We start from the raw sequence: 12,202 nt of genomic DNA on the forward strand, positions 1-12,202 counted from the left end.
GTATTACCAGAAAATTGTATCTTAGAAAACATATATTGACCTCAAAATCTGGTTGATCTCATTGGTGACCAGTCTAGTGATAAATTTATCTTAAACTAAGTGCTAATTATCATCTCATTATTCAGTGACCTAACCTTTGAAAAACCGATAAGTTGTCTTTAAATTATCACAGTTTTTACAATTTTGCAGATATTTGTATGAAATTTGGTAAACAATCTACTAAAATATTTGTTTTTATAGAAATACACAAAAAAATATTATTTAAAATTGTTTAATATAGATGATATTAAATTTTGTATAATTGCTTATTTTTATATAATATACTCATATCCGATATCGGTAAAAATTGTTAAATAACTTTAAATGGACACCCTAATTATTATAAATTATTACTATAAAAATTTATTATTATTACTAAGTTTTATGACTTAACATTAATTAAGAATATTTACTAAATATTATAATTATCAAGACATTGTTTGACTAATATAAATTATAATTTTTAATATCTTATATATTGTATATTTTAAATAGATTAATAATGCATTTAATATTTAACAAATTAACATAAAATTAAAAAATTATTTAAAATATTTTAGGAAACATTTTTTATATTGAATCATAATCACATTTATAATATTGTTAAACCAAATAATTTGTAAATTGACAGTTAAGATATAACTATATTTTTTATGCAATTTGTATCATTTTTGTTTAAAATATATATTATTTTTATTTTTTATTAATAATATATTTCAATAACAAGTACTTTATTGTGTATATTAAATTTATTATCTTTTTTAATGGTTTGTCATTTAAGATACATTTAAATTTTTATAGCCATTTTAAATATTAAAATTATCATTATTAATTTAAGTAACAATATATATCTATAATTTTTATAAACAATAAATTTATAAATGTCGGTAATTTTTAATTCAATCAAATTATAGTTTTAATATTAATATATTTAATATCAAAGAGTATAATGTATTATAGATTATAATATTGTATTGTATTTATAATTCATAGGAACCGATGATCTCAGACATGAGTTGTGAAACCTATGACTATAGGCATCGGATTCGCTATTGTTTGGCCTGACGTCAGGTCTGAGACTTACTTATGAGTAAAAGTGTGGCCAAAGAATTGACAGAATCTATATTTGGTGTCAAATCATATGTTTTTTCACACTTTGAATAACAAAACGTTTTTAAGTCTTTCTCCCTTCAGATCACTTTGTGGGCGATATTTGTCACACTTTCGTATATTTTATCAAAATTTGTTTTTAACGAATCACTGAAGTTATAAATCTTATATAAATACCATTAAAAATTGATAACTATTTAAAATAAAGTTGATTCTTATAAAACATTAAATTGTTTTAATAAATACTTCAATTGTATATTTTTTATCTTTACAGGTAAAGTAAGTTTTTACATTAAAACTAATAAATACTAATTATTAAATAAATTATATATTATATAATATATTATTAAATATGACTATTTAATTGTATAAATTAATATTTATGACAATTTTTTGCAATAAATACTTACTATAAATTACAATAAAGTAATAAATATAGTATTCTTTATAATGTTTATAGCTTTATGCTTTGTAAATTATTTATGCTTACGATAATTTTATTACATAATATGAAAATAATTTTTATAATATAAAACAATATACAATATTACAAACTCATTAATATTATATACTTTAAATGAGTCAAAAACGGCTATAAAAACTATGACAATATATAAGACTTAACTTAAATCATTCAAAAATACATGTTTAGTTAATTTGATTTTAGACCAATACTTTTATATTTATTTACTAATTGTAATTTAAAAATTACTATTAAAAATACCATATAATGTTAAATTATTTGTGTGAGTTTGTCAAATTTAATATATTGTTATATATTTCATAGCCGTTTTCATTCATGTGTTTTAGTAATATTTTTAGTTAATTAACTTAAATATATAATTCGACTCATATTTATAAAATTAATGTAATCTTTGTATATTAAAATCAATTTAATTAAGATTACATTGATATAAGACATGTATTAATTAATGTTGTTTTACAAAATTAATAAATTAATATTATTTATTGTTTTGCTTTTTGTTTAAAAGTTATGACACATATTTCACTTAAAATAATTAATTAGTTTAATATACTGTATATTCTTAATTAATAAGGAAAGACAAACATTATGTCTTATTATAATTTATAACAAACTGAGAAAATAATTATTAATCTAATTTAAATATGTATATTAATATTAGTAACTTAATTAAAATATATTTAGTTTTAGATTAAGTTTTAAAAATAACTTATTTTAATTATGTTACAATTTTTAAAAATAATTATTAAAATAATAATAAAATATAGTTTTTCGCACTTATTGTAAGTATCTTGAGTTTAATAATAATATAAAAAATTATATATTATTTAAATTCATTTAGAAATTGCTATTTCTATTAAATAATAAATATTAAATAATTTGTTTATTATAATAATGTTAACATTTATTAGCATAATGTCAACATTAATGGAAATCATATCGATTGCATTTATTATATTAATCATTAATATAATGACAACAAATGCCGATGAGATGGTTGGCCCGAAAGAGAGTCGCGGACACTATGCTCTCAGACGTCTTGATTGTCAATTGTTTTGTAAGAAAACAGGATTCAGTGGTTATGTCGGCGGATGTCAGTGTGGTTTCACACTGTTTGCCAGCAAAAGATCCGATGCCTATAATCTTGATAACAATGGGTAAGTATTTTATAGTTATAAAAATATATTTTCTGTTTTGATATTATATATAGATTTATATTTATATTCAAACAACAATAGCCTCAAGAATATTAAAATTAGTTATTTATATAAAAAACAAAATATTTTATTGATTTTATAAAAAATTATAGATATCTTATAAAATATTGAATAAATTAAGTTTACATTAAATTATATCATAAAATTGAAATTTTAATATAAAAATAAGATAAACTCGTATCCAACTAAATATTTTTTATTAATAAAAATTTACGTTACATGAATCATAATAATATTTATTTATGTATAATGTTGAATTATAAAAATACATTGTTAAAGCCATTTAATAAACAAGCATAATATTTCAAAAGATTTCTATAAAATGACATTTCTATAAAATTATATATCATTTAGATTTTTTTCAAAATGTAAACATAATTTGTATAAATTATATATATATATATATATATATATTATGTTTAATAGGAAATGATAATATGTGGTTTGAAAATATATATATATATATATATATATATATATATATAACGTCAGTTTAGATGTCTTTTAAGTATTATTTATAAGATATTCTATAATCTCTGACCAAATAAAATAAATAAATATAAATATTTTTGACACATACTTTTAGTTGAATAATAAAACATTTTTCTCAATTTGAAAGTATATTTTAAAACAAAAATGTTATCATAAAATGATGAATATATTTTAATATTAAAAGACTAGATATAAATAATATTATTTTGTGTAAATAAAAGTGTAAATTATACTTTTGATTAAACAAAATAATAATTCTGATAAACCTTTTTAAATAATAAATTTATGACTGTTTATAACAAACAAACAATATTTACTAATCACTCACTTTATTTAATGGATTGCTTTTCTTTAACATCAATAACTATAACTTACATACAATAAAAATAAATAGACAAAAATTATTTATAAATAATTGGCAAAAAACATAGAATTTCAGTTTACTATAATATCAAAAATAAATGACAAAAAACTTTTGTAATTAAACTTTGAAACAAAAAGTATTTCAAACAATAAATTGAGAAATAAAAAGCAAATAATTTTGTGACATTAATTTTGATTTTTATAAATAAAAAATGATATGAGTTTTAGTATAACAAACAAACTATCATTTTATATGAATTATTTGTATGAATAAACATAAATAGTTATTATCTTAAAATTAATTAGAAAAACAAAAATTAATATAAACAAGCATATATTAAGATAATTAATTATTAATTTTTTACATTTATTTAAGATTTTAATTATTAAAAATTATTTATTAAATATGATATTACAATTATTATAGTTTATGATATTAAAATATATTTAATTAAGTTAACATAAACTTAAACTTAAAAAATATTTCATAATTAAATTATTTATTTATATTTTAGCGACAATAAACTAAATGGCAATAAATTCATAAAAAGTGGATATAATAATCCATCGGATTTTACATCAAATTTAATGTCAAGTGATGAACAAAATAAACGTCTAAATAAATACACATCTTATCACAGGTTGTATTAAAAATCAGTTTTAAAACTTATTTACAGAATATTAAAATTTAATTAATTAATTTAATTTTAGACCAATATTTAACCACATTTGAGTTTGCATTTTAAACGAAACAATGATTAAAAATTTGTTAACAATAAAACGAAGATATAATTTTAAAAATTTATATTTAATGTTATCATTTATTTAAGTAAGTTTTGTTCATACAATTCATTGAAGTATATAAAGTATATTTATTTGTAATGTAATTTTAAATCTAATATCTATATTAGTGATAATTATTTATTTTTTAAACTATTGAAGTATATAATAACTCGATTTACTTTAAATACATATATTAATAAAGTCTACAAGAAATCAATCAATGTTTGATAATATTTTAAAAATGATAACTAATAAACTGTTTTAATAAATCAATAATATGCTATAATGTTTAACAAAATAAATAAATTGTATACAATTTACGTTATCAGCTTTTAATTTTAAAGTTTTATTATCTGTTATCTTATAATTATTATTATATCTGTATATTTAAAATTTATAATAAATAAATTTATTTTATTGTTATTTAAATTTTGTTAATATTTGTAACTAATTAATTAATATATCTATGTTTATTATTTGTTATAATCATCAAATCAATTACACTAATATTTTTAATAAATTATTTATTTAGTTTTTTGTTTAAATTGTTATTAGAATAAATTAAATTATTTTAGTAATTTATTTTAAAATATTAAGTGTTGACTGATTAGATGATGTAATTTTCAATATTTTAGATTAATAAATTAATATATTTTAAATAATAAAAAAATGTTTTATTGAATTTGTTAATTTTATTTATAAAAATTTTATTTTTATTCATTATAGTTTACAATAACTTGACATCAAAATAATGTAATAGATTATCTACATTAATGAAAGGACATAATAAAATATAATCCAATAAATTATACAAATATATTGATTTGAATGTATGATTACTGTATTAATTAAAACCTCGTTTCCATTGTTTGCATATATCCTAAACCGTTTGAGTTTCAGTGCCAGTCATTGATAGATCTGTTACTCAATTAAATTGTTTATTCATATTATGAATATTGATATCTTATTGATAAAAACTATTATCTGATAACATAGGTTTACAACACTGACAATAATAAAAGAAAGTAATGATCAGAAAATAAATTAAAATTAACTAAATAAAGGGTTTTAAATAATTATAAGCCATTTTGTCATTTATAGGCCAATGATTTTAATAGTGATTTTAATCGCGTGAAGTCACTCCTTGTCGTCGACTCTTTGTTTTCTAAAAAAATAAAATTTAAATTATTAATTATATATATAATATATATAATAATTTAGATAGTTATCAAATAGTTAATTATTGTAATATTATCATTGATTTTTAAACTGTTAATCAACCCAACAATAGTTGTAATTCAATAATAAATAAAAAATCACATCTGACTTCATATATAAATCTATAAATCACTTATATATTTAAAGTTATGTTTACTTTATAAAAAAATCTCAAAATTACAATAATAAAACAGTTTCAACAGTAAATATGTTTACCAAATAACAATCATCTAACATAATCACATAATATTAGTTTCTTATATATATTGAATTGGTATTTAATAAGTTATAGTTTAATAGATAAACATTTTTAATGAAAAAAATATATATTGATAGAAAAATTAAGATATTGTAAAATCAATAAATAGACAAATTTACTAACAATATTATCATACATATATGTAAGTGTGTTATATGACTGATTGTATAATTTATTTACTATTAATAAGTGGATTTTTACTATAGCCATAATTATTTTAAGTATATCAAAATACTAGCATTTTCTATAAATTAAAAAATATATTATTTTATTTCAGATTTTCTAAAAATATATATTAAAATAAAAAATAATAATCAATAAATTGTTGAAAATAATATTAAAACTTTGATTGATAAAATAACATTAGCTTATTTAATGATTTTTTTAACTCACATTAACTTAGTTAATAAATAATTAATTCAGTATGAAAATTTTATTTATAAATAAATTTTGACCTCTATATATATATATATATATATATATATTAATATTTTTAACTATAAGTTAATCACTAAAGTTATATATAAGTTAAAGTCATTGACAATTAACAGTTACCTTCGGATGTAAATGAAAATGATTTTAAGTGATCCTTAAAAGCAGTCAAACGTCGCTTATTTGCGTCCAATGAAGTGTTTTCATTGATTGTTGAATCCATCGCTAATTTATCCGATTCTATGCTATTTTTGTCGCCGTATTTCTCAAGTATAGCTTCAATCAGTTTTCGCTTATGTATTGATGTGTGCTCTGGTAGCTAATTATTCAATGGTTTAATTATTTATTTAATATTTCATTTTTAATAAATATTAACTATTATATTTAAATAAATTATTAAACACATTACAAATATTATGCTAACTATTTATATATTTTTTAAGCAACAAAACATTATAAAATAATAAAATAAATGACAATTAATAAATTATATAATTCATCATATTATTATATTAAATATTTATAAAAAAATATGATAAAAACAAATGTAATATAAAAATACAGACCAAACTAAGCAAACTATTATCAGCTCTTCTACCCATTCGTGGTATTGATTTGGATCCGGTTTTTGTGAAGAACTGGCCATCGCTTACAATAAACAACTCAATCAATACAATCAATCCAAACATGAATTTTATATAAGACGTGGTTTGCATTTTAACAAATTGTTTTAATAATAATTCAATTCTATTCTATAATAAAATAAAAATTTTAATAATTAATTAATTTTAAAAGAGTTTTATAAATATTTTATAATTATATATTAGTTAATATTTTTTAAATAGTAGTTTAGATATTGAAATATTATTTAATGAATACAATTACAAAAAAGTTTGCTTATTTTGTTTAATTTTTAAAACAGAAAATAGTAAATATAATTAAACTAAAATATGAAAAGTAAAAAAATGTGAACTTTCTTTTTTTAGTATTTAGTTTATAAAAAGACAATATCAATATAAATATAAATTATTGTTATTATATTTTAAATAGAATACACATAAACTAAAATAATGAATAAAAATAAACATTACCTCAATATTTATTAAGATCTTTAAAATTAATGATTAAAATTTGTATAATACACATAAAATACAATTAACTGAATTTTTGAATTTAATATATATTAAATTTATTAAATAAAGGGTGAAAACATAATAAAAAGTAAATCTTTTACAAATAACTGAAATATTATATTTATATTTATATACAATATTAAATATATTATAGTTTACTAAAAGTTTAATAAAAACTTTTAAAAGATGTGTATTATATATAACCTTCTGATATGAGTCTCATTTAAAGAGAGGAACGACTGTCTAATGATAAGGACAGTGCACTTACTTTTATGAATCTTATATTTCCATTCATAATACGGTAAATAATTAAAAAAAATGTTGTGACTAACAAATATCATATTTATCACAAAATTTATGTTAATTTTTTATTTTAATAAATACTCTTATCATATAAATAAAATCATGGATAACCTAAAGCTATTTTTATTTATAATTTACAGTAAAAATCCAATATCTCAGTGAACGACATTGAAGTATAAATATAAATAAATAAAATTGTAAACATTTATGAAATAAAATATGATTTAAGTAAAAATACAAAAATAATAATATTTTTTAAATATTGTTATTAAAACAATATAATTTATCAAACTAAATAAATAAAATATAGTTTTTTATTAACTTACCAAATGAAAATAAAAAACGTATTAATATTATTGAAACAAAATTATCAACAATTTTTACTATAAAGATATTCAATGATATTTAAAAATAAAAAATCTTTGCTTTTAATGATTGAAATATCAAATGAATTTGATTTCAATTGAAATTTAAAATTAAAAAAAAGATTATCAAATCGCTATTTTGAAACTATCGTTTCAGTTGACAAAATTTACGGGTCAAATCATATACTGTAGATATATAGTTAAATATCTCAGTTGACGTAAAATTGATGTTTTATTTAATATTATTTAATAATCCAACAAAAGCTTTAATTCATTATAAAATCATTGGTTATTCAATGATTTGTGTATTAAAAACAGATTTATAAAATGAATAAAAACTTTTATCTCTTGACAATTAGTCGGTTATTAATACTATTTAGAGTACGATTTTTTAAATATCTAAATATACAAAATTAAACTTTGTTTTATTTGGTAGACTAATGACTATTTACTTCAAAATACTATACATGATAAGCGATCAAACATTATGAAGAAATAAGTAATGTTAAGCATAATTGAAATTACTTTTTAAAAAATACGATAAACTTTCCAAAAACATTTTAAAAAGTGTTTTTATAAGAGAAACTTTATAATTAACTAAAATTTATTATAACAAAAAAAATATTACATCTATTACAGAAGATTAAACTAAAATAATACATAATCAAGATATAATTTTAGTATTATTTAAAATGATTTTTAAAAGTCAAAACTCATTTATAATAAAATTAATTTATTTAACTTATAAACAAAAATATAAACAATAATTTATTAATTATTATAAATGTTTTACATTATAATTCTATCAATTATTAGATTTATCAAATAATATTTTATTTAAAAGTATTTACAAATTTTCAATTATTTATTTTTATTGTAACATATGCTAATAAATTTGTTGTGTTTGATTAAACTCAATTAATTGTTATTAATATTTAAAAAGTTTTATATTTAGTAGGAAAAATTTCGAGAAAAATTCATAAAATAAATTTCTAGTCGCCCAACACTAGACATAATTTAGTTAAATCGTTATTATAAAATAGTTATAAACTAACAATACGTTCAATTATATGTTTAATTTTTCAATTAATTAAATACATTAATTCATATGTTATATTAAATAATTGTTTTCAAAATAAATTAGTGTATTTATTAAATGATTTTAATGAAAAAAAATTAAATGCGGGTATTATTATGGTATTAATTACAAATATAAAAGATGATTTATTTATTAAATAATTTTTATGTTACAAATTATTTAATTATTGATACAAAAAAATATTTTATTAAAAACCTCTAGCATTATAAGTCATTTACAATGCATTAATTAAATATAGAGTAAATTTATGCATTAATTTATATACAATATGAATACAACAAAATGTCGATAAATTATATAACTTTCCAATTTAGTCTATATTAACAATACTAATATTTTTTAGAAATTGCATTGATTTGTTATACGGCAGGCATTGAAACATTGTTTTTATGTGAATCTCACGTTTCCGACAAACTATTATTGCGGTACAAACATCTTATTTTGATATATCAATGTATGGATGTCTGAATATTTATTATCTAAAGTTTCAATCCTATCAAAAGTTATTGAAGAAAACCTGTCGGTCTTAAGAAATTGAAACATATATTGTAGAGTATTAATAATGTAAATCATTTCAAACGTTTCATAAAATAGTTTAGCTAAAAGCCAGAGAAATCACATAAACCTTCACATCGACTGATTGTCAATGATATTTGAGAAAATATTAATATAATAATATAATTATTTTATAATTTAAATTTATTATAGTTTGGAGGATAGACTATAAACTTTAAAACAGCTATTCAACTATAATTATAATTCATATTAAAATATTAATTGTATTAGAAATAAAAATTTTGTTTCTTTTTATAAAATGTAATACATATGAATAGTCGAATTATGTATTTTAATATATCTAAATCTAAATTTAACAAATTAATCTAACACAAATATACTAACTAGATGATATTTTTTGGTTAGATTTGTTTAAACTAAATATTTATTTAACATTTATATGAAAATACATAATATATATGATATTTTGTAGATATTTTACAAATCAATGGAAAAAAAGTAAAATTATATAAATATATTATTGATTGTATACTAAATTATTATAATTGTAAATTAAATATTATTTTAAAATGCAAATATGTTTTTAAAAACTAACAGCTATTACTCAATACTAACTAACTTAAAGCACTTAATAATTATTAAAATATTTAAGATATATTTATCAAGAAACGATAAACATGTAAACAAATTTTTTTAATAATTTTATTTTCAATATCAGAGAAACAATTATTAATAAAAAATTAATTATTAGTAAACTAAGAAAACTGTGAATTTAAGTGACAATATCTCCAACACGTGAACTGTAAGTCATTGTTAGTTAACTGTAAGACTTGTGTAAACCTTCAGAGTATATCTTTCGTTGCAATTATTGACTATTCAACCAATGAGTTCATCACTCTTATAAACCGTGATTTTTTACAGTAATTTATTATATCTGAAATTAATTAAAAAAATATGATAAACAAATTTATTTATAGATTTGTCATTCAACTGTTAATAGCTTAAAATATAAAGAACTTTTATATTACTTTTTTGATTCAAAGTATATTAAATATTTAATTTTGTTTACCATTTAATTAATAATAAAACAAATTTATCTAAATAATAAATTATTTTTAACACATTTTTAAAATGTGCTAATATTGTATATAATGATTATATATATATACTTTATATAAATAAATCACATAATAATATGTGGGTACCATCACGTTTAATATTTTAAACAACAAAACATTTTTTATTTTATTTATAATTTATATTTTCATTATATAATTTATATAATAGATAATTAGTTAAATTATAAATAGTAAATTTTAAATATAAATTTCATTTCAAAATTATATTAAATTTTTATAATATATCATTTGTTTGAATTAAATTATTTTTTATAAATTAATTCTTAATTTAATCATTATGATAAATTAAATATTAAATAATAATAATAGTAATAATAATAGTAATAATAATAGTAATAATAATAGTAATAATAATAGTAATAATAATAATAAGGTAAACTAATTGGTTGCGTCGTTCATCTTTGATAGCCATGGATTACAAACTGGGATCAGATTAACGACAGCTTCACAAATGTTGACAATATCGTCGACATCTAAACAAAAGTTTTAAAAAATAAATATTTAATTATTATAAAGTTTTGTTTTATTTTAAAATCTTACTATTAGTCGGATGATCGGCTCGTTTGCCAAAAATGCTGCCATTAAATGGTGGCTTTCGGTAACCGGCGTCACACATACCAAACACCAAAACCAGTGCCAAAATGAGAGCCGTTAGACATACAAAACTATGCGAAGACATTGTAATTGTTTTATAATCAGTATTATTGTAAACCTTTTTTATAGATTTAGATATCTTATACTTAGATACTTATGATGTTTGAGATGAAATCGACTTTTGTCGTCGCCTTTTATATACAATTTTTGGATCAAAATAAGTGACAAATAGTGTGCACTTCTATACAAACAATTGGTCACTAATTGAGTTTATAAAACCAAACTAACATTTAGTATATCATTAATATTACTGTTTCTCCATAAATCTCGAGAGAAATTTATGACAAATAATAGACTTATAATATAATATTATATACCGTATATCCAGTATATTAAGTTTTGTGACTTAAACAGAAATAAATATTGTTTTAGTGCTAAACTTAAAATACATTTAAATATAATTGAGTATAAGGTTTGCCTAAATTGAATTATTTATTAGATTATGTGCTGATATATTGATAAAATAAAATGTTTAAACAATATATTTTTATATTGTTTGTATAATAAAGATCTTCAGATATTTAAATTTAACTAATTTAACAAAAATAATAATTAAAATAAAATTTAAAAAATAGTAGTCAATAATAATTAATGTA

At 17.8% G+C, this 12,202-nt stretch overlaps 1 protein-coding gene across 1 annotated transcript; it reads right to left on the minus strand.

The window, feature by feature from the left end:
• Positions 1 to 5,579: 5,579 nt before the first annotated feature.
• LOC128960331 (uncharacterized) lies at positions 5,580 to 7,086 on the minus strand. The gene is made up of 3 exons (XM_054306403.1): positions 6,964 to 7,086; positions 6,521 to 6,716; positions 5,580 to 5,653 (listed from the first exon to the last, which is right to left on the minus strand). Exons 1-3 carry the CDS (start codon positions 7,084 to 7,086, stop codon positions 5,580 to 5,582), a joined length of 393 nt encoding a protein of 130 aa, XP_054162378.1.
• Positions 7,087 to 12,202: the final 5,116 nt, after the last annotated feature.

Source organism: Oppia nitens, unplaced genomic scaffold, assembly GCF_028296485.1.
Source record: "Oppia nitens isolate AA-2021 unplaced genomic scaffold, nextdenovo-longstitch-racon4-pilon3 scaffold4_pilon_pilon_pilon, whole genome shotgun sequence".
In the NCBI taxonomy this organism is placed as follows: Eukaryota; Metazoa; Arthropoda; class Arachnida; order Sarcoptiformes; family Oppiidae; genus Oppia; species Oppia nitens.